Consider the following 24,693-nt stretch of genomic DNA (forward strand, 5'->3'; position numbering starts at 1 on the left):
ACAAACATGGGTTTTCACAAAACCTACTGCAGAGAGTGAGAGAGTTGTGTGTTTTTATAAATAGTGTATCCACCGCTGTTTATCTCTATGATATTATCTTGCCTGAAGATACAGTTAAATCAAAGAAGGTCATAAGAGAAACCAACAGGAAATGAAATAGCAAAGATAAGGTGCTTTCATAAGGAATGCCAATGGTTCTTAAGGATTTGGCCCATTTCGTTGTGATTGAAAGATGACAGCTGTTTTGTTAAACTAAGTGTGTCAGTCTAATTTCTAACTGACATCTGGTCACATCACAGTTGGTAATCAGTCTCCACAGAGAGAAGAAATTAATGTGTATGAGATATCTTACTTCGCTCTCAGAGATAGTCCTTCCAAGTATATCTTTGTCCTCTCTATTTTTCACTATTTGTTCTATTCTGGAGCACATCCACCCACAATACACTTCCAGTGCAGGTTTACTGTTGCTCGACCATTTCGATCAGCCATCTTATATTTAAAACAAATGAGGTATATGAAAGCATTCCCAACTTTTGTTTTTTAAATAAAAAGGATGAAAGAAAGATGGCTTAGAATGTACTTTACGTTACTCTGCATTCCAATGCAGATACAACATGGTGACTACAGTTCCAGTCATCTTATATAGTGCCAGATATGCATCTTTAAGGGAAAAAAAATGCGTTTCCCAAGAAAAACTATCAGAGCATGTCAGGGTTCCTTCCCCACTCTGAACTCTAGGGTACAGATGTGGGGACCCACATGAAAGACCCCCTAAGCTTATTTCTACCAGCTTAGGTTAAAACTTCCCCAAGGCACAAAGTCTTTGCCCTTGGATTAGGTAAAACGCTGTCACCACAAAGTGTTTTAGACAAAACTTGGAAAGGAGCACTTGAGGAAATATTTTGGGGGAATAGGACTCCAAGCCCTACACCCCCTTTCCTGGGAAAGGCTTGATAATACTATCCTCACCAACTGGTACAGGTGAACACAGACCCAAACCCTTGGATCTTAAGAACAATGAAAAATCAATCAGGTTCTTAAAAGAAGAATTTTATTTAAAGAAAAGGTAAAAGAATCACCTCTGTAAAATCAGGATGGTAAATACTTTAAAGGGTAATCAGATTCAAAACATGGAGAATCCCTCTAGGGAAAACCTTAAATTACAAAAAGACACAAAAACAGGAATACACATTCCCTCAAGCACAGCAAATTTACAAGCCAAAACAAAGAAAAACCTAATGCATTTTCTAGCTAGATTACTTACTAACTTTACAGAAGTTGAAAGGCTTGCATCCTTGATCTGTTCCCAGCAAAGGTACCACACAGACAGACAACCCCCCACCTCCCACCCCCAGATTTGAAAGTATCTGTCCCCTCATTGGTCATTTTGGGTCAGGTGCCAGCGCGGTTACCTTAGCTTCTTATCTCTTTACAGGTAAAAGTATTTTGCCTCTGGCCGGGAGGGGTTTTATAGCACTGTATACAGAAAGATGGTTACTCTTCCCTTTATATTTATGAAATATTGTTTATTCCTCCAGCTCTTTCTAGAAAGATTCTTTTTTTCATCAATTTCTGCACTCACGAAGTGAAAGTAGGATGTTAATTCTGCCCTTGTGATGTCAACCAAGCAATGTTGCCAGCAAATGAAATTTTCTTTCAAACAGTCTGCAGATTCTGGAGTCGGAGGACAGATTTGAAGTTAAGCTTTCCAACAGTGTGACTGCAGCAGTGATTTAAACGTATGCTCATTTTTTTCCATAAGATGCAGATACTGGACAAGTTTTAGTTTTATTGTAAAACTGTGGGTGAATTTAGTTCTTATAAACATGAAGGATCAATAGTATTGATCCAGCCCAGCATACACTGTACGCAAGCACAATGTGAGTTTTCCACCATCTCAACTGTGACCTGTACTACACAGCCACCATTTTTTTTTTAAAAGGAACACAAAGCAAACAAAATAAAAGAGAAAATAAAGGAAAACTGGTTTGTGGGTAGAATTGCAGAAAGTTTTTTCTTACCTCCATTTGTTCTAGTAAGAGTACATCTATTTCTAAATTACATGCATGAAGTGTTCAGGTCACTTGATTTAAAAAGGCAGAAAATTAAAGAGATGGGGATGAAGGGAGATCAAACAGAGGTTTTCAGACTGCACTTGTGATAGTAAGGAGTGAACTGCCTGGGGGCCTAGTAAAACTCAATGGATTCAGGCTTTCTGGTTAGCATATTACAGGGTTAGGCAACTGTAAGCAGCTGTGTCATAGAATCAGGCTTATTTTAATATATGTTTGTGCAGCACCCTTCACAATGAGACCTTTATCCAGGTTGGGGCATCTGGGTGGTACAGTAATTTTCCTGCCCCCCCCCGTCCCCAAATGGGGTCTGTGAGTATAAAAAACTTAAAATGGTCCTCACTACTGTTCACCAGTAAAATGTTTAAATCTTTAACCAGTACAGGCACTTATCATTTGATCAGTGGTATGGAGATATTGCTTCACTGTTAACTGTGCAACTGTTATCCAGAGCTTCTGAAGCTGAACAAGGTCCAAATTTGGAAGCTACCATTAGACCTTCACACTTATTAACATAGAGGAAAATATCAGGATGCTTTTCATATGCAGGAATAATCCCATTTATACAGTAACTAGTGACATATATGTCTAATATCGGATTTAACCATCCAAGGGTTCCATAATTCTAAACAAAAGTAAAACAAAAAGGAAAGTCAAAGTTTTCCCTAAATTCAGAACCTAATCAAGATGACAACTGAGCAACTTTGTATAACCCAGTAAAAGCATCATGTCAAAAGGATCAAAAAAGTATAGCCACTTCCCCAAAGACCTCAAGCTAAAAAAGACAAGATAGACTAGAACCAAGCAACAGTGTATAATATAAAAGTAATTGCGGTGACTGTCTATATCTCAACAATACAAAAAAAAAAAAAGTTGTTACTAATGAAGTTATATCCCCCACTTACATTGTCATTTTGAGTCAGTTTCTTGTAGGCATAAAGAAAAGTGAGCCCTTATGTGAATGCAGGGCTGGGGTCCTCGTGCACCAGCTCAAGATGATGAGTCCATGCACGGGGGACCGCCACAGAAGGTAACAGAAGTGACACAGAAAGAAGACAGGGTGGATATCAGGGGGAGAGAGAAGCATAATTATACAGGGCTTTGAAGGCAAGTGGCCAGATTCTCAACTGGCATAAACCGACATATCTTCAGACTGTAGATATCTATGTTTTCATAATTTTGAGCCCATAATTTAGGAAAGATGGATTTCTAATATAATATCACCCTTCAAAATCCTAAGTCAATGCACAAGTAAAATGCATTTGGTCTCAGTTTCCTTATTCATTCATATTTACAAAGGCTCCTTGCAATTACCACTTTGCTCAGAGTTTTAGAAGAGGAAAAGCAAGTTTTTTTGTTGTTGTACTTTTTAAAAAAATTGAGTAACTTTGACCAACTACACTGGAAAGTTTCCACTATGGCTGCCTGGTTGACATAACTACAAATAGTAGAAACACAGCAAATTTTTGCATAATTGAATTATTTAATCCAAATCCTTGTGAAATAACTTCTCAGAGCAATTTAATACAGATACGAAGTTGGACCTTATTTAGTGGATACAACTGAATATTTGTGCTAATGGGTACCTAACAAACTTGATTTAATGTATTTTGTACCTGAGAAAAAGATTCTAGTCAAGTGAAATATAAAGAGAAGATCTCCATAGAAAAAGAGAATATTTTTCTTTAAATCAGGTATATTTCTCTACCAGAAATTTTAGTAGATTTCACTGTTAGATAATACTAATTAATGAAAACTTGTTCCTGAACATGTTGGTCACTGTGCCTCCGCTGTACTACTATTAAGAATTATAAATCTGCCCTGATATTTCTTTCCCCACTGCCCCGCCCCCTGCACTTAGTGACAGCAGAACTAGTTTTCTACATCTTGTAACTGCCTGTGAATAACTGGGCTCTAAAAATCTCTGAAATGGCTACATTCTATATTGAGAAACCCTTATGTAAAATATTTTGATTACAGATATTAAAAATAGTATACAAATACACAGAAGACTTTAGAGTTATGACTGCTATAAAAGTAATTACAGAAAGATTTAACTTTCAAGGATTTTCATGCAGTTATACTAATCAGACAAACATTACCCCAAAGCTATAAACTGCATTTATTTTGGACTATAAAAGCTACTATATGAATCACTGGCACTTACAAAAATATTTTTAAAAAATTCTTTATACAAATCGACTTTACTATCTAGAGTCATGTCACAATGTATTAGTAACACCAACAGCCCTATAATTGAGAACCTTTCAAAGTACTCCTTTTCTTTTTTCAAATATTGAAACTAATAGTTCTCAATTCTACCCAACTCCTTCAACTCTTCTCTGAGAAAATCCCAGGTAAACACAAGCCTTGCGGCATGCCTTGAAGATTAAATTCATGTTCTATACCACCAATGAACAAAGAATATTCCCTAGTAGAAAACACTTCATGGAGAATGACCTGCCAGTAGGTCCACTTTTTAACATAGGGACTATTAGCTCAAGCATCTCCAGTGACTGCAATTCTCATGGTCTTTTACAGCATGGAAGTAGTAATTTTCCAGTACCAAGGACACTGGGACAACATGTTTTCTGTGTGAAGCACTACTCCACAAATAGGGTTTTACACAGTGTGACTGCCTATGTCTCTGAATTATCTTTAGGGGTAGTCCTGTGTAGAGAGAGAGACAATGCAAAAGTCTAATCTCAATCATGAAATGGCAAAAAATTATAGTAGCAAAAGAAAAAAAAGTAACTAGTCATACAGAGTCCCAGAACACTTCACAAGAGAAAAAGATATAAGCAGCATTAAATTTGAGCTGCAGTTTAGAAGGAAACTGTCCCAAAATTCTTCCCAAAATTTAAATTTGGTAAAGACAAGCTTTTACAAAACCTTAGATCAATAAAATTTTCCTGAATTATTTGAAAAAAAAAAAACCAAAAAAAACAAGTTTTTTTTAAATCAAACACAAACATTTCCCTGAAATGTCTGCAACCCAAACTCTTGAGAACTTAAAATAAAGCTTCCTTGCTTTTCATTTGTGCAAGCTCAGAGAAGTGAAAAAAGTGAATAAATTGATTAAGATTCTTCTGGCTTTTAATAATTTATGGTGTTAACACCACTGGTATGGAAACTGGTTTAATTTTTTTCAGTGGGAATGTTTTTTCAACAGTTTCAGAATTTTGTAGTTCAACTGAAAGCTGACTTCTCAAAGTCCAAAAGACAAACTTAAATCATGGGTATACTGTAGTATGTGTCATTGTTATATATCTAAAAAGCTGAGAATATATAGTGACAAAAAGATGTAATTACCATCAATAGAGCCTAGCGTAAGAATGAAATTGGGTATAAAGAGAAATATGCTATTAGGAATGAAAAAACAACCAAAACTTTGCTCTGCATTGTGCATTTTCCATTATACTAGTCTATTTCTCGGATAAAGGCTCTAGCTAGCTAGTTTAGGGTCTCCGCTAAGAGGGACCTGTTGACTACGTAACTGAGTCTCTGGCAAGGATCCTTCCATTCAATCCACATCATTGTTTTCCCCAAGATACTCTTAAAAAACAGAAAATGAGTTGGATTAATCTCAAGGTGGCAAATCACATCTGTACTTCCAAGTGCTGATTAAGTTGAGTTTCAGCCAACGTTTTTTTACAACATGGATCACTATCTGAAAGCATATGTCTCATGCAGTCTTTACCTACATTAATGCAATGTTAAATTACAAGTTAAATGACTATTAACAGGGTAACGTCTCCCCTTTGTGAGAGTTTGATCCTATCGCTTCTTTGTTACAGAAGTAATGCTTCCAAGTGATTTCTTGTATTTCATTGTTTTGTATGCCTCATCCTGACCTGCACTTAACTTTTCGAAGTAAAAATAAATTACCATTGTAGCAACGTTTAGTAGAAATTATCGAATCCAAGATTTTCTAGGGAAGTTACTGAAACATTATATTCTAAGGATTTGGGGTTTTGTACCAACAACGTTTACCACATTCAGTCTCACCCACAACTGAATCCTAGTAGTAAACACTCTTCCAAGAAGCGGAAAGTTGTACTAAGTTGAAAATAAAGAACTTTCACAGTAAGACAGTCAAAACCACACACTTGTGAAAACTAAAGTATACTTATGTTCCATAGAAAGAACATTTTTGCCCATTTTATCTGAAAGTAACAAACCCACATGAAGATTAAACTATTTTTAGATAAGTTTTACATTAAAATCACTTAAAGAAAATTCAAAGTTATTTATAGGCTCCCCCCCTTCTTTTCCTGACCAACTTGCAGGAACTAAGTCAGACCACCTTGATAATCTAATGATGTGCAGGGCTTTTTCACAGAAGGTAGAGTTCAGTTCCTATTTGTGGTCTTCTATAGTAAACAACAGCTACAGTAGAAGTGTCACACAGGCAACAAATTCAAATGCTAGGGATCATCTTGCATAAGACTGTTCCGATCCTCTAGCAGTCTTGGGCATGGTGTTTGCCTCTGGAAAAGAGGAACATTCTAGAACAGGGGTGGGCAAACTTTTTGGCCTGAGGGCTGCATCGGGTTTCTGAAATTGTATAGAGGGCCGGTTAGGGGAGGCTGTGCCTCCCCAAACAGCCAGGCATGGCCCGGCACCCACCTATCCGACCCTCCTGCTTCTCGCCCCCTGCTGGCCCTCCCGGGACTCCTGCCCCATCCACTCCTCCCCGGCTCTCGGTCCCCTGCCCACCCCCAGACCCCGTGCCCTTAACTGCCCCCCGCTGCCCCATCCAACCCGTTCTCTCCTTCCTGACTGCCCCCCCCAGGACCCCTGCCCCCATTCAACCCCCATTTCCCGCCCTCTGACTGTCCCAACCCCTATCCACCACCCGAACTCCTCTGTCCTCTATCCAACTGCCCCCCCCACTCCCTGCCCCCTTACCACGCTGCCTGGAGCACCGGTGGCTGGCAAAGCGGCTGCACCAGGAGAGGAAGCCACGCAGTGCAGAGCACCAGGTCAGGCCGGGCTCTGCAGCCCCGCCGCCCAGAGCATTGCGCCGCATGGCGGCATGGCTGTGGGGGAGGGGAGACAGCCTCCCGGGCCAGGAGCTCCGGGGCTGGGCAGGACGGTCCTGCGAGCCGGATGTGGCCCGCGGGCTGTAGTTTGCCCACCTCTGTTCTAGAGCCACCACCATCCCACAATTCAATGATCTTGAGGATGGGAAAAATGAATAGGAAAATGGAGCATCCTTGGGCCTGCAGAGGAAGTCAGGACTTTTTGCAACCTCTGCCCCATTAAAGAAAATGGAACAAGCACATGGAACACTCCTTCAAGCAGCACACATTTTCAGGAAAATAACGAGAACAAAAACTGGTATCCCTTCACACAAGTTAAAAGTAAAGATAGTGAATCTTAATCCATGAACGATTTGTTTATTTAAAAAATACACAGACTTTCACTCCCAGGTTCCCAGGAGACTATGACATCCATAAAACAAAATTCCATTTTAAAATACGGAATTTAAGCATAAAGTTTATGATCCTGTAACAGGTCTTTAATCACAGAAAAATTCAACTATTGAAATTACTTTTTATCATCAAATAGTCTAACTTTAGCTATAGTATTCATGCGTCACTATTTCCATCTCTTTCCTAGTTAATTGCATCTTGCCCTTTTCTCTAACAACTTGCTCATCACATTACTTACTGCAACAGAATCATACAAATCCTAGTCACTTCGTTCAACTACATACAAAGTATCTCACCATTACACTGGCGAGATATGACCTGGTCACTTAGGGACTTGCAAAAACCATCACTAGGTCCCCACTTCTGCATAAGGAAACGAAAGATCTTAAAAAGAAAAGGAGTACTTGTGGCACCTTAGAGACTAACCAGTTTAGTACTCCTTTTCTTTTTGCGAATACAGACTAACACGGCTGTTCCTCTGAAAGATCTTAAGTTGTCATCCCTTTCAGGCACAGCACCATCCGCAGCAAACTTACTCAGCTCCAATCAGATATATCATTAGTGACAAGCCAATCAGTCCCACACCAAGCCTACCTTCCCACAGGGAGTCTCTGGCAAGCAGAAGTCTCTCAAGCAATTCCCTGCTCCAGCCAGGCCGCTTGTAGAGTGACAGCTGGACTTCTCCTCTCACACCAGTCAGCCCCTCACTGAGCTGGGCTTTCCGCTTAACCCACCTACTCCCAGTCTGGTGCCTACTGCAGATTAACAGGGTGGAGCTGACAGGCCTGCTGTGGACGCATTCTCAGGATTTACAGATCATGTCACACGTACCAAGAAAGCAACAGTTGTAAAGAGTTCTCTTACGCTATAATTTGCCAACAATGCTACAAAAAAAAAAAATGTTGTCTGACCAAGGAAGATGCAAAATCCATCAGCAACTTGAGTATGCAATACTACGAAGTGTAAAAATTTGTACAGAAGTATTTAAAAGCCACAGCATGAAAATAATATAGTTTAATGTGGATTAAAAGAGAGAAGAAATATATAACAAAACTCAGAAGTATAAAGTCTGCTGCATTTTGTGATTTTTAAAAGCTCGAAATAGGTTAGAATCTGGTTATCTGAGAAACTGTCCCTTACCCTACCCTATACTCCACTGCAATACTAAAGGTCAGCTGGGTTGCTTTTGATATATGTGTGGGTCCGCTTAAGACCAGCAGCAGGATTTCCTCAGTACAGAAGCTTTCAGATCCCTCCCTCCTACCCCCACTGGATTATATCCTGGAGCTCAGGTTTTGCAAAAGGCTAAGGCAAGATGAAAGGTATATTGTTTGGATTTGGCTTTTGGGTTTTTTTACATTTTGATTCTGTTTGGTATGCTTGGTTCCTATAACTTAGCTTTTAACATATTCTTGGAGGTAACATTGCTCATTTTATGCAAGCCATATGGACTATCCTTTGGCTGCCACCCTGATGTGGTGGAGAAGCTTGTGTATACTTAAGATCCTAAGAATGATGCCGTCGGGAGTCCTGTGCTCCTGGTAGGGTCACCCATGGCAGGAAGGTTGAAGGCAAGATACCAAAGTGCAGCCCAACACAACACAACCCAGTATAAGACCTGAACGGCAGAGCAGGAGGATAAAGCGGGATCACCTCTCAATGGCTGCAAAGGTGGATGAAGGCTGCAATGGAGAAGAAACCGCTGGTCATCTCGGACCTCCTTGCCGCAAGACACAGGTGCCTCTTCTGCCAAGATTTGTGTGGCTGTTCGTGTGCAATGGCTTCCCCACATTAAACTACTCACACACAGGCTTCTTTCACACGAAGAACATTATCCCCTCCTCCATCCATACAAGTCCTCTGGTGATGGCCGAGTGGCGATGGGACAGGTGAAGTGATCACGAGTCCCTGCTCACAGACCCACTTGCCGGTGGTGACCGCAAGATGGTTGTCATGTGCCCCTGGATTGAGATGGGGTGCATTTTTGGCAGCAGCAGTCATGACTGAGCAAGCCTTTTTAGGAACCCCTCTGCTCACCTCATATATGGAAGGGGCTAGAAAAGGTGCCCCAAACATAGGCTCTCTCATCATACCTGACTGGATAACCACGTCCAGAGGGATCACTCCCAATGAGGTTGAAAAACAAAAATGTTTCTTGCAACTTGGAATGTCCGTACACTCCTAGACAACTCAAAGAAGTGAAAGACCCAAACGCACAACAGCAATTGTCGCCTGAGAACTCTTAAGTACAACACTGACATTGCTGCTCTCAGCAAGACAAGAAGTGCAGATGAAGGCCAATTTAGGGAAGAGGGCGGTATTTACACTTTCTTCTGGAAAGGAAAACCAGCAAGTGACAGGCAAATACACGGTGTTGGCTTTGCAATCAAGAGCCTTCTAGTCAACCACCTAACTGAGCTCCCCATCTGCATCAATGAGCACCTTATAACCCTCTACATCCAGTTGGTCAATAAGTCATTTCCCAACATCATCATTACACATGCACCAACACTTGATGCTGAAGAAAAGCAGAAAGAATCCTTCTACACCTTAATAAAAATTCTGGCATCTATTAAAAAAAAATAAAATAATCCTCTCAGGGGACTTCACCGCAGAAGTTGGCCAAGATTTTAATGTATGGACTAGCACCATTGGGAGGGAAGGAGTAGGCAAGACCAATTCCAATGGCATCCTTTCACTTGGCAAATGCACAAACATGATCATGCAATCACAAACACAATCTTCAGACAAAGCAATAAGTACAAAACAACTTGGCAACACCCCCATTCAAAACAATGGCACCTCCTAAGACTATGTCATTGTAGGAACACGGGATCTAAAATGTCCAAATCACCCATGTCATGAGAGAAGCCAATGATTGCCGGACTGACCACCACCTGGTGAGGTCAGTCATATTCATCCCGGTCTCCCAGGCCTGCTCCTGCCCTCAGTCATATTCATCAGGATTGAACCAAAACATAGAAAGCAATCCAAATCACACAGATAGCAATACCACATCCAAAGACTCCAATCCTCAGTATCTTCAATATCTCTTGCGGAAGAAATATTCCCAGAGTGGCTTCAGAACATCACGTGGCACCACTGACATGTTTTTCACAGCTAGGGAGATCCAGGAAAAATGTTACCACGACCACCAGGTGTCAAGAGCACCACCAGGTGCTATATATGGCCTTTATCGATCTGACCAAAATCTGACTGTCAACCGTGAAGCTCTGTGGAAAATCATGTTAAAGTTTGGTTGGCGAAGCAAATTTATCACCATCATAAGACTCCTCCATGACCAGATGACTGCCTCCTCCCTGTGCAGTGGCTCTACTTCTGAGCCCTTTGTCATCCAAAGTGGCGTGAAACAAGGCTGGTATACTGGCACCCACCCTTTTCTCAGGAGCTATGAAAACATTAACCCAAGACTGTCTACCACATCCAATACAGGATGGACAGCAACCTTCAACCTGAACATTGGTAAAGCAGAAGTTCTTCACCAGCCAGCTCCCGGTCAATCATCAGACCCAGCAAGGAAGATTTACACTGACAGAGAAGAAATGGAAAATGTAGAATACTTTGCCTATTTTGCCAGCCATCTCTCACAGAGGGCAGACATAGATGTCAAGATTCAGCACAGAATCCGCTGTGCCAGCTTTGCCTTTGGCAGATTGTTTTGCCAACTGTTCAATAATCAAGACATCAGAAAACACAACAGACGTTGTTTATAAAGCAGTGGTAATTCCAACTCTTTTCTACAGCTGTGAGACTTGGGTGACTGATAAACATCTGAAAAACCTGGAACGCCAGCACCAGCACTTTCTTCGGAAGATCCTCAACATACAGTGGGAGGATTGCCACACTAATGTCAGTGTCCTCACAGAGGCCAACATCTTCAGTGTTCAGGCCCTGATTATCTAGCATCAGCTAAGGTGGAGCAGGCACTGTGTGTGCATGCCTGATGAATGCTTACCAAAACAACTGTTGTATGCCCAACTCGCCAAAGGAGAAAAGAAACAGGGAGGCCAAAAGAAACACTCTAAAGATAAGTATCAAACAGGTAGCTGTGTTAGTCTGTATCCACAAAAACAACAAGGAGTCCGGTGACACCTTAAAGAAGAAGTGGAGTTTTTTACCCACGAAAGTTTATGCCCAAATAAATCTGTTAGTCTGTTAATCTTTAGTCTTTAAGCCATCAGACTCCTCATTACTTTAAAGACACTCTTAAGATAAACACCAAGACATATGTGGCATCGACACCACTCACTGGAAAACAATCAGCCCAAGATAGGGATAACTGGCTAAGACCTGTCAGAGAGTAAATGCCCACTTTTGAGGAAAATCGCCTTGCCCTGGTCTCAGAAAAACACTAGAAAAGGACAGAACTGTCATGCAGCAATCGCAGCCCAACTCTGACTTCCAACACCACCTGCAACATCTTGCCAATGTGCCTGTGGCTCCAGGATCAGACTCCTCAGTCACCAAAGGACCCATAAAAAATAAAACCTGTGAAAGATCATCCTCGACTGAGTGATCACCACCCCTGACTGGATAAACTTTTGTAAAGCAGCATCCCTAATTGCTAAATCTACAGGTACTATGGTAAATAGAATAAAGTAAATATAAACTAGACTGCAAATGTCTTGAGTTTCCTCTACTAAACAAACATATAATTGAAGGTTTACAACACAGCAGACAAAGCCTGTGCACCATCTACAGAACCTCTCTGTCATTCATTCATGGAATGAGGGAAAGACATTATCCCCAACCCATGTAGAGTGTGTGTTGTATGGTATGATATGAAAGCATGGGCTGCCATTTGAAGTCAACTGTGGTCTCCCACCTGAGCAGGAAATAAATGGAAGTAACCAAGGGGTATATACAGGCACAAGACAAGATACTAGAGTTCTTCTGGGAAACGTTTATCCTGTCCTGAGGAATGGGGATAATTTGCCTTTTTCTTGTGGTAAATGACTATCTTCCTCCACTCTGAAAACAGAACTGTTGTGTTCTCATCCTGAATTAAAGGGACTATTTACTTTGTTTTTGCTCCTGAGACATTTGGGAGGAAATGACTGCCTATTTGCTAAATCTCTCTCAAGAGACCCCAGAATGTTAGATAACATCCTAGACTGGCTGTGCTCTTATTTTGGGGGAAAACTGAGCCTGAAAATCCATTAACAATACACATTTAGTATTTTATACTGAGGAAAAATATATATTAGAGCAATTTAAGATCAATTTCTGAACTGTACTCATTGGACAGTACAGAAATTAATCACATCACACTATCTCCAGTGAAATGACTGAAATTTTATTTTATAAAACCCCAACAAATGCTTAAGATTATATGTATATTGTATACTGTAAATACAAATTAAGTATTTAATATAGAATAAATGTTATTCAGTGAGAATAACTACTGTGAAACTAACATCTTATTTTGCATTGTGAATGAAAACAAATGTTATTCTAGAGCCTCTAGCTTTCTCAGATAATCCAAACAAAAAGGAACCCACTCATGCTTTACATTATTTTCCCTGATAGGACACCTTCACAATATTAAAATTATGCTTAATCTTTAGAGACACTTCTTAGAAGAAAAAGCAAAATAGAATGGTTACTTACCAGGGTCAGAGCCTTCCCCTGGATGGCCTGGATGGCCCAATATCAAAAAGGCTTAACAATAAAACAGGTATGTTTCTTCAGTTTGTTGAGAGTTCTAACAAATGACACTAGCTAAGTTCACTCTTATTTTTGACCTTGTGACCATAACCCCTCTTTGCTTTCTATGACTCTTAATGTCTCCAGTCTGATACAAGCTTAAGGGTGAGGGAGCATTTTATATTGGAGAAGGCAAGTGGGTATGGCCATAATGATTACTCCTGGGGGAATTCTGCATACAATATTTTAAAATTCTGCAAATTTTATTTGTCAAAACAACAATATAATCACACCAGTTCCAATTATTTTCATATTTTATTTCAAAATACTTGTCAGTGAGTATGTCTGACATAAAAAAAATTTCCCCCAGAAGTCGAGATTAAAGAAACCCCTATGACAACCCAGTTCCCATTTCTCTGTTATCCTTTTGTTGGATGCCTGAGTCTGCATGTGTCACACATGTCAGCTGGGCAGACCTTGGGGGAAAACTCTGCCCTTCCGGTCTTTTAGTCTAGATTTTTCACCTTGTTCCCATCAGGTTACCATATTTCAAGCTCCCAAGTAGAGGACACCGCCAAGGGGAGAGTGGGGGAGCTCAGGGGGCATTTTGGGGGTACTGGAGGGGTTATTTTGGGGCTTCTGAAGGGGGCTGCATGGGTCCACCCAACCCAGACATCCACACCCACTCCCAATCCCCCAGCTGCAGGGTGCCCCCTGGCCTAGATGTGGGGCACCCCCTCCCAGCCACAGGCTCCACTCAGCTTTGTTACTGTCCCACCGAGGGAGGCACTGTGGCCCTGCCTTTCCCCACTCTTTGTGAGAGCCAACGCAGCCAGGTCTCCCGGGCCTGCTCCTGCCCTCGGGCAGATAAGGATGTGGCCCATCAGCCAAAGTGTGAAGAGCTGCAGGGCCTCCAGCCCCACCAGGCAGGGCACTCCGCTCACTGTGGGTCTGCGGCCCACAGGCCGCCTCCCTCATTCAGTACATGCTGGGAACTGCAGCCAACCCATGCTGGCACATTGCAAACTGGGTAGCTGGGTCCCCAGCATCCAGCGGCCCCTAGTGACAGCCAGCATCTCTGCAGTGCCAATTCTGTGGAGAAAAAAAGGAATTCTGCAGAGAAAGTTAATTCTGCGCAAATTCTGCATTGGGCAGTGGCACACAATTTCCTCCAGGAGCAAATGATTAAGCATTTACAGGAAAAGAGAAAAAGCTCCTACCATAGACCGTCATCTACCCTGAGCTTTATTGATTCAGTTTTGATGAGACCCCTATATTTTATAAGCTGGTCTTACTTTCTCTGTAAAGATTGAAGAAAGGGATGATCCCTCTCTATGGAACAAAACAAAAACTAGGGACTAATCCACTCAAGTAACACACAAAGGGGCCACAATAAGCCTTAAAAACCTAGAAAAATGTTCTGGAAGAGTTCTGAGAGCCAATAAAGTCTGGAGCTGTGAATTGGTTGATGTTCAGAAGCCAAAGACAATGTTGGAATAGAACAAATGAATCAAATTAAATAAAAGTTTAAGGTGATGAAACCCTGAACGGAAACCTGCATCCCTCCCACCACAAAATAAAAGCCTGTTCGGTCAAGCAGCCACAGTTCAGGCTCAAGATGCAATGCACTTGAGAAGAATTCCTTTGCTTATAATGATCAAGGAGGAACTGACTGGAAGTTTCCAAGGCTAGTGGTTAGGGACACCACGAATTACACAACAAACAGCATATACTTCTTGATCTGCTTGCTATCACTGCTACCTTATGGATCAAAAAATTTAAGAGCTAGGAGAGCACTTCCCATTTCACGATATAGAGCAGAGACTCAAAAGTGAGAATCTGTATCTTGTAAGGATGATAAGACTTTCAAGCCCTCACAAGACTCTAGAACCTGATGACAGAGCAAGGTCTAGGTCTCTCAATCCTGAGGTTTCCAGTTGTGGCTAAATCATCTAGATCATCCTAAACTCAAGGACAAGCAGCAGTCTTGATATCCAAAGCTTGAGAAGGCAGCATGAGACCACAGAGAATGTTTAGGTGCTAAACGGAAGGCTCTGGAGAGATGGCAGCAGACAGAAGAGGAGAAGCAGCTCCAGAGAGCTAAGAAAGAAGGTTGTGTAGAACAGAATAAAATGGTCTGCTCCAAAAGCTGCTATGAACACTGCTACACAACCAGAGTGCTTGCGGGGGGAGAGCTCTAGCGAGGACTAGCTCAAATACCCAAACAGGAAAAGGCTGCCCACCCAGCCCACTGAATGCTCCAACAGAAATTCTTTCCTCACTCTCCATAAACCTGCACACAATGGAAGCAAAGCTACTGTATTTATGCCAGTGGGAAAGACCATGGCTAGCAATTTGGGGCTCCCACTCTCCACAACCAGGCAGACAGATCCACGGAATCAGACCAGGAACGAAGAGAAGACAGAACACTAAGATCTGGGAAAGGAGAATTAGATGGAGTAGCAGCTGCCAACAAGAAATCACAAGTCCCCCAGAGCTAAAACTGGCAGCCGAAGCCAAGAGAGACAAAGCTGCACCCTGTTTCCTCAGAGGAGGACCAACATGGAACACAGTGTCTACGATCAAGCAGGCAGGCTATAGGGCATACTCCCTGCAGATCTCACCCCAGAAGATTCACATAGGTAGTGCACATAATAGGGCTAGTGAGCCCCTTTCTCCCAACTCCTGCTTTTTTTTCCTGTCTTCAGGCCTAGGGGAAGAGAGAGAATTAGAAGCTGGAAAGATGAGACCTGGATTCCATGTATCCAACAAGAAAAGGCATAGAAAATTGGAACATGGAGGCAGTGACTCAGTTCTTTTCTTCCTTACTATGGCTTATGATGCCAAGAAACATCTTGTTGTAAGAACCATTTTCTCCTTGCAGGACAGCGATGTCTGAAACACTTAATTTGGGAGGTTTCTAATATGCTATAGAATTCATATTTATCAGGTATTTATGCTTGAACAAAAACACTAACGATGCTTTCTTCATATTAATCAACGTAAGAGTCAAAAGATTAATCTCAACAGTTTTTTGAAACACACATTAGTTAGGTGGTATAGTGCACATACTTATGTAATTACAACACTTGCCATAGAGAGAAACACATAGTAAACATACAATAGTAGAAGCTGAATGAGTTGACCGTGAAGCTGCTTATACACATACATACAGTGATGAGCTGCCAAAATCTTAACAACCAGTTCCCTCACTCCAAGAGGGGGTCATGGCCGGCCCCTGCCCCCCGGGACTCCTGCCCCATCCAACCCCCTGTGTTCCTTGACGCTCCCCCTGCATCCTGGGACCCCTGCCCCATCTACCCCTGTCCCCTGACTGCCCCCAGAACTGGGCAGGAGGGTCTCGTGGGCTACCGTAGTGGGTGCCCACCCTGCCCCTAAGAGCCAGAGGGACCTGCCGGGGGTGAGGTGGGGAGTCCTGGCAGTGCTTACCTTGGGCAGCTCCCAGGAAGCATCCGGCAGGTCCCTCTGGCTCCTAGGGGCAGGGTAGCGTAGCTAGCGGGGGAACAGTGGGAGTGGCTGCTCCCCCCACTGAGGACTTCAAAAGTGGCGCCTTAGGCACCGACTCTGTGGGTGCTCTGGGGCTGGAGCACCCACGGCGAAAATTTGGTGGGAGCAGAGCCCCCACCAGCAGCTCCCCACCCCACGCCCGGCCCCAGCTCACCTCCGCCTCCTCCCCTGAATGCACCGCCCCGCTCTGCTTCGCCGCCGCACTGCCCCCCCCCTCCGCCTCCCCGCGAATCAGCTGTTCGCGCGTGAAGCCGGGGAGGGCTGAGAAGCAAGTGTCGCGCTCAGGCCCAGGGAGGCGGAGGTGAGCTGGGGAGCGGTTTCCCTGTGCGCCCCCCCCCCCCCGAGTTACCTGCTGCGCACAGGCGGTCCTCCTTGTGCCCCCTGCCCCAGCTCGCCTCTGCCTTCCTGGGCCTGAGCGCGAAGCTGCCGCTTGATTCTCAGCCCTCCCAGGCTTCCCGTGCGAACAGCTGATTCGCGGGAAGCTGCGGGCGTGGAGAAGTGGGGCGGTGCGTTTAGGGGAGGAGGAGGAGGAGGAGGAGAGCTAGGGCCGCGTGGGGAGCTGTCAGTGTGTGCTCTGCACCCACCAAATTTTCCCCGTGGGTGCTCCAGCCCCAGAGCACCCACGGAGTCAGCACATAAGGCGCCACTTTTGGCCGGTTGTTAAATTTAGAAGCCCTTTTAGAACCAGTTGTCCCACAAGGGCTAAAAGGGCTTCCTAATTTAACAACCGGCTCCAGTTCACCACTGCATACATACAAATCAGACCTTCTGCCCACAACTAGTTCATATTACTACTTAAATAATCTAGTACTGACTTTGTAATCTGTGCTAAATGTTAACAGTTTCCTGATTTCGCACTAGCCAACATAGCAGCTACTTATAAAAGAGTGTTCTTATAGTGCACAAGAAAATATTTGTGGTTACACAAAACTAAGTACAGCAGCTACTAGCTTCTATATCTGGATGACTTCAAAGAGATAACGAAGGCACATTTATTCAATAAAAAATGACATAAGCTATATTTTTGTTAGGTATATATGCAACATCCTATGCATCTTTCAAGGAAGCAATCTACAGATTAAAAGTAACAGGCTACCGCTTCAACTTCAGATGCAGTAACTGCCACACAAAAGGCTTCAAGTCATTTTATTGTGTTTTAAGATGCCAGATTTGGGGAAAACAAAACAAAGCAAATCTAATATTACCAGGTATCAAGGTTCCTTCCTCACTCTGAACTCTAGGGTACAGATGTGGGGACCCACATGAAAGACCCCAAAGCTCATTTTTATCAGCCTAGGTAAAAAGCTTCCCCGAGGTACAAACTTTGCCTTGTCCTTTGTCATAAATATAAAGGGAAGTGTAAACCCCTTTGAAATCCCTCCTGGCCAGGGGAAAGCTCCTCTCACCTGTAAAGGGTTAAGAAGCTAAAGGTAACCTCGCTGGCACCTGACCAAAATGACCAATGAGGAGACAAGATACTTTCAAAAGCTGGGAGGAGGGAGAGAAACAAAGGGTCTGTGTGTCTGTCTATATGCTGTTTCTGCTGGGGATAGACCAGGAATGGAGTCTTAGAACTTTTAGTAAGTAATCTAGCTAGGTATGTGTTAGATTATGATTTCTTTAAATGGCTGAGAAAAGAACTGTGCTGAATAGAATAACTATTTCTGTCTATGTATCTTTTTTGTAACTTAAGGTTTTGCCTAGAGGGATTCTCTATGTTTTGAATCTAATTACCCTGTAAGGTATCTACTATCCTGATTTTACAGAGGGGATTTCTTTACTTCTATTTACTCCTATTTCTATTAAAAGTCTTCTTGTAAGAAAACTGAATGCTTTTTCATTGTTCTCAGATCCAAGGGTTTGGGTCTGTGGTCACCTATGCAAATGGATGAGGCTTTTTATCCAACATTTCCCAGGAAAGCGGGGGTGCAAGTGTTGGGAGGATTGTTCATTGTTCTTAAGATCCAAGGGGTCTGGGTCTGTAGTCACCTGGGCAAATTGGTGAGGCTTTTTACCAAACCTTGTCCAGGAAGTGGGGTGCAAGGTTTTGGGAAGTATTTGGGGGGGAAAGACGTTTCCAAACAGCTCTTCCCCAGTAACCAGTATTTGTTTGGTAGTGGCCAATCCAAGGACAAAGGGTGGAATATTTTGTACCTTGGGGAACTTTTTGACCTAAGCTGGTAAAGATAAGCTTAGGAGGTTTTCATGTAGGTCCCCACATCTGTACCCTAGCGTTCAGAGTGGGGGAGGAACCTTGACATCCTTGAACAGTATACTGCCACCACCAGGCGTGTGAAACAAAGAACAGGGAAAGAGACCACTTGGAGACATCTTTCCCCAAAATATCCCCCCCAAGCACTACACCCCCTTTCCTGGAGAAGGCTTGATAATAATCCTCACCAATTTTACAGGTGAACACAGACCCAAACCCTTGGATTTTAAGAACAATGAAAAAGCAATCAGGTTCTTAAAAGAAGAATTTTAATTAAAGAAAAGGTAAAAGAATCACCTCTGTAAAATCAGGATGAAAAAATACTTTGCAGGGTATTCAGATTCAAAACACAGAGGGTCACCCCCTGGGCAAAGCCTTAAAGTTACAGAAAACAGGAATAAACCTCCTTCTTAACACAGGGAAAATTCACATAAAACAAAAGAGAAACTAATCTGCCTTGCCTCGCTTACCTATACTGACTGGTTGCAATATTGGAGACTTGGATTAGGATGGGTGGGAGAAGATGGATTTCTGTCTGGCCTCTCTCAGTCCCAAGAGAGAACAAACACGTAAACAAAGAGCACAAACAAAAGCCTTTCCCCCCAGCAAGATCTGAAAGTATCTTGTTCCCCTATTGGTCCTTTGGGTCACGTGCCAGCCAGGTTAGCTGAGTTTCTTAACCCTTTACAGGTAACAGGATGTTGCCTCTGGTCAGGAGGGATTTTATAGCACTGTATACAGAAAGGTGGTTACCCTTCCCTTTATATTTATGACACCAGGCTATTTCATCGAATAGTTTTATGCCAACGTGCTAAATGGAAAAGAACAAAAAAAGTCAGAAATAGTTATTCTACAGTGAAGCAGGCATAAAATGAAAGACCCGTTTTGCTTTTTTACTTTTAGAGGTCGCATGGCTCCGCAGAACTTTGTCCAGCAGCTTTTCTCAATAAATTCCAGATGTCTCTCTCTCCTTCGAAGTGTCCTTAGCCTCTCTTCAAGTTGCTGTAGGTTCCGTCTGTCCCTTGTTGGTAAAGGCCGACCATCTTTGCACTGTTAATCAAAATGGAGGTGTGAAAATAATGGAACAGTCTGTGAAAAATGTATGAAAGAAGAATAAAATTTAACATCTGTATAACAGGCTCTGGCAGCTCTACGAAGTCAGAATTGCATACAATATGTAAATTCAGTTTGTAAGAGACTAATTTCATTTTAGCCCATTTCTATTTTTAATACTTTCTTTCCAGCTCTCCATTTTTTCTTCTAGTCAATACAAAGTCAGCTACATTTCACATCTTTTCAAGTACATTCAGGAGCAGTACCCTTTAAAGGACACAGTCAGCATAAAAATTTCCAAAACACAAAGATCAGAATTGTTCCATAAACCAGTTGAGTTCATCAACCTTTAACAGTCAAATCCATATTTGGAGATTTCTATATCTGACAAATTTTCAAGAACATTTAACTCCTTTGACCTTCCAAATGCTGGGCATGAGTATTTTAAGAAATCTGAGTGTACTTAATACAGTGTAGGAGCTAAGCAAGCTAAATATACAATCTTTTTAGTTGCATATGTGCAGTAATGAGTTGTATGAATACTATAAGCAATCAATCACAAAAAAGTATTAGGTAACATATGAATGAATCAGCAAGCTGATTTTAACATCAGATAACCCGTGTCTTACAATTGTAGGTTACTTAAGGCAAACATTCTTAAGGATTGAATGTGTCACTATAAACCTATTTTTGATACAAAAACCATTAAACGTGCATTTCCCATTCAGAGATTTTTTTTTAAATAAAGGAGTCCTTAAACATTGCGATATCTCAGTTTTGCTGCATCTCTAATAATTTTTACACCATTTTAATTACAATTTTCTGCTAAGAAGTTTAAACTGGAAGTCTCTTTAGAAGGATTCAGTAAATTTAGTGCTCTTAATAGCTAAGGGATTGAGATCTCCTTTTATATACAAGAGATGCTACCCCAAAATGTTCCACCAACATGCCTCAATTTTGACCTGGACGGACCACCTATAGGGGAGAAAGGTGGTTCAACTTACAGGCCCATTGAATCATATGTCTTTCTTATGAGATTGCCAACAATAGTGTCAACTGAGATGTGAACTCTACTCCACAAGAATCTGGCCTTACAAAAAAATAAAAATCAAATCTGCCACAAGACCAAGTGTCTCATACCTGTCTGCTGCTACAAATTTTCAGTTTGAAGTATTCTCATTGCTGAAATCACTTTCTATTTAACACTTTCATGTAAAATATAACAGGGAGTAATTAAAACTTGCAATTAAGAAAAACTGGAGGCAAAATCCTGGCCAAAATCATTAAATACCAAGGAATATGGGTTCACAGGAAATGCCACTTTACAAATATAGCCTCTTTTAGAAACAGAGTGGTGAAGAGAGGATTAGAGAGTTCTGTTTTCCTACAAAAAAAAAAAAAGTTTTACATCGCCACATCCAGGATACATGATTAGATGAATGTGACTAATGAGTGCAACCACAAAACTATAATCTATAAATTAAGTGACAGCTCTCAATCTAAATAGAGTCCTTTGCAATAAGTATTTATTTAGTTTATACTTTTCATTGTTCTATAATATTTATTTAGTTCTGAGATCAACAACAGATTTATTTTTTCAGCACCTACAATGAACACTGTCAAGTCATTTTTGTTAGGTACCCCCTGTGAACAAAAACAGGCATTCACTAGTGCACAAGTTAATAGTGCATTTTCTGCTATCGTACTGAGTACTTTTGACCTAAGTCCCAACACATGTAAGGAATCCATCATCTGGAAGAGAAACTGGAAACTGAGAGAACCTAACTTTGGAAGAATGGAGAATATTAACTTCTGTCCCTCTGACATTGTGAAAATGAGCAATGACCCAAACATTATACCATAATGAAGTGCTGAGCAACAGGAACACTATAAATGGAAAAGTTTGAAATGTAGGTAAACACCAAACCTTTGATTTAATCCTTAGTATATGTTGTTCTACGTCTTCAATATCTTCAGTGTTCTCTAAACGTTCATAAGTAGGACTTCTAGTTCCTTTTATCAAGTTTAGAGGCAAAGCAGACATACCATAAGCCTAAAACAAAAAACAAAACAAAAATACATTAAAAATCTTTGCTATAGAAACGTATATAGATTTTATCTCACAGCTGTTCTATATGTCACATCCATAAAGAGTATCCATGTCCTCCTATTCCTCACGGCTCATTTATTGTTTCCAGCGGAATTCAGTAAGTTACGTATTATATAAACAACAGAATGTAGATGCCAATCTAGGGGGTTCTGGACTCCTACTATTCAGGGAAAGCTTCAGAACTACTGTACAGTTATGCTACTCATTTAGACCAGTGCTGAATGATAGTCTTGTTGGTGGTTGCCCATTTTTGTTATTTGTATAAGTGAAAACCTGAACTAAAGGCAGAGAATCCAGAAATCTGATGTACTGGTACTCATGTCTTGGAGCGAAAAATCAAATCAGTATTTAAAGAAATAATTAATATAAATGCCATCTGTTAAGTGTGCAGACGTTAGCTGCTTATTTCAAAAGACTGAAAAATAAATGGTATCCGATTTTACACTTAAGTCTTATTATGACTAGATAAACCCTATGTATTTCAGACTGCCTTCTAATTTCCAGAGAACAGAAGTGGCAGACATGACATTTTCCCATTTAACATATGGGAAGGTTGTATTCTTATGCATATTTTGTTTCCATCAGATAATTGACCAGTATGTAGTTGAGGCTAAAAGAGCCAATAAGGAATGACAGAATGGCTGTCATTTGTACATATGAAAGCTACATCAAATTATCAAAGCCAAGTTTATTAATTTTTAGAGATATTCAGCGGAGATTTTCAATGCAATCCAGATGATTTAGCTATCATCTTATTTTTGAGGGAAGTTGTGTGGCTGAATCTCCTGGGGTAGAATTTTAACCAAGGCTCAGAACCTGTGCACTAGCTAGTCTTAAGGTGGCTAGTTTTCTAGAGTTCTTTGGAACATACTACAATGAAGTGCGGTAGGAGGGAACATTTTGCACATTAGGGCTATGTCTACACGTACAGCTGTATGCAGAGTACGGGCACTACATGTGTAGCTACATATGATAGCGAAAGGCAGGCTGTGTCCACACTTCTCACTAAGGTGTGTAGATACATGTAGTAAAAGTCTCCAACAGTGGGACACTATACTGCTAAAAAACAGCAGTGTAGATGTGGGAAGCACTGCTTGGGCAGAGAGTTGTGTAGGGTATAAATGTGTAGGGTTGCCAACTTTCTAATGGTACAAAACTGTACACCCCTGCCCCGTGCTTTCCCAGAGGCCCCACCCCTTCTCTGAGGCCCTGCCCCCACCTCGCTCCATCCCCCCTTCCCTCCGGGCTGGGGCAGAGGGAAGGAGTGCAGGGGGATATGGGCTCTGGGGTGGGGTCAGAAATGAGAGGTTGGGGGGTTGGGATGTAGGAGCAGGTGTGGGGTCCCAGCAGTGCTTACCGTGGCTCCCAGGAAGTGACTGCCAGGTTCCTGAGGTCCCTAGGTGCATGGGTGGCTAGGGAGTCTCCACATGCAGCATGCCCACCCGCAGGCACCACCCCTTTGGCTCCCATTGGCCACGGTTCCTGGCCAATGGGAGCTGTGGAGCCAGCACTCAGGAGTGGGGAGTGTGTGGAGCCTCCCTGGCTGCGCATGCACCTAAGGGACGCAAGAACCTGGCAGCCACTTCTGGGAGCTGCACAGAGCTAAAGCAGGCAAGGAGCCTGCCTTAGCTCTGGGCCCCGCTGTGCCACTGATCAGACTTTTAACAGCTAAGTCGGCACCACCAGGGGCCCTTTTCACTGGGCAGTCCGGTCAAAAACCATAACCTGGCAACCCTATAAATGTGGGGGTTCAGATAATACTACTCACCTAAGCCATGCATCACCGCCTACACTATTTATAGCAGTTCTAGGCAGGTATGCAGTGTCTCTACTCTGCACACTGCTGTAAGTGCAGATGTACCTAGGAGGCAAGATTTGAACATACAAACGTACACAGGTTGGCATAAGTAGATGCAGGAAGACAAGATTGCTGAGACAGGCAAATCAGGAGAGATCCCTGCAGGCTTTCAAGCAAGCCAATTTTAAAACCTATTCTTTATGTGGTTAACTTGTATTATGGACATTTTATCTTCTTCTCAGAGAGCCAGAAGGTTAGCAATATTTCCAGTTCTTGTGCTTGCAGGGATGCAACACTGTTTGTTTGGTTTTGGTAAGAACTGCAAAACTTAAAACTTCTCAGCTTTCACTGAGTAGGCTGTGAAAATAGACAAATTTAGAGGATGCAGAGGATGCAACACTAACTTCAAAAAATCTGAACAAAAGGAACCTAACTCCATAAAAAGGTGAACAAGACTTAGAACAATTTGTTCTCAAAGCAACTTATTAGCACTGCACACTTAGACAGCATTAAGGCTAATTTCCTTGAGAATTAATATGCCACATAGGCCTCAGGAAGCCAGGCAATGACTTCTGTACTGAGTGACACGTTGCGACAAAATTCTAAATAAAACTATTTGTTTAAAGGCACAGTGAGTAAATCCAGTAATCTCCTTAAGCATAGCAAATCTATTTCACTAAGTCTTTATTAGAATAATGTTAATCAGCCTAATCTTTTGACAATTCTAGCATCACAATGTTTTGTTTGCTTGCATTCATAGAACCTGTAGGCAGCGGCACCTAACAAAAAGTGATTCCTAGAGACTAGAGAAGGCT

General features: G+C 42.0%; 1 protein-coding gene across 1 annotated transcript in view; it reads right to left on the bottom strand.

The window, feature by feature from the left end:
- Window positions 1-24,693, bottom strand: part of LMBRD1 (LMBR1 domain containing 1) — a 236,733-nt gene that overhangs the window by 79,470 nt on the left and 132,570 nt on the right. Inside the window, exons 8-9 of the mRNA XM_073336361.2 lie at window positions 21,898-22,023; window positions 19,815-19,967 (exon numbers count right to left, since the gene is read on the bottom strand). Of these exons, the coding sequence (XP_073192462.1) occupies window positions 19,815-19,967; window positions 21,898-22,023 (279 nt within the window). The remainder of the gene's footprint in view (window positions 1-19,814; window positions 19,968-21,897; window positions 22,024-24,693) is intronic.

The sequence above is a fragment of the Lepidochelys kempii genome, chromosome 3 (genome assembly GCF_965140285.1).
Source record: "Lepidochelys kempii isolate rLepKem1 chromosome 3, rLepKem1.hap1, whole genome shotgun sequence".
NCBI classification, from domain to species: Eukaryota; Metazoa; Chordata; order Testudines; family Cheloniidae; genus Lepidochelys; species Lepidochelys kempii.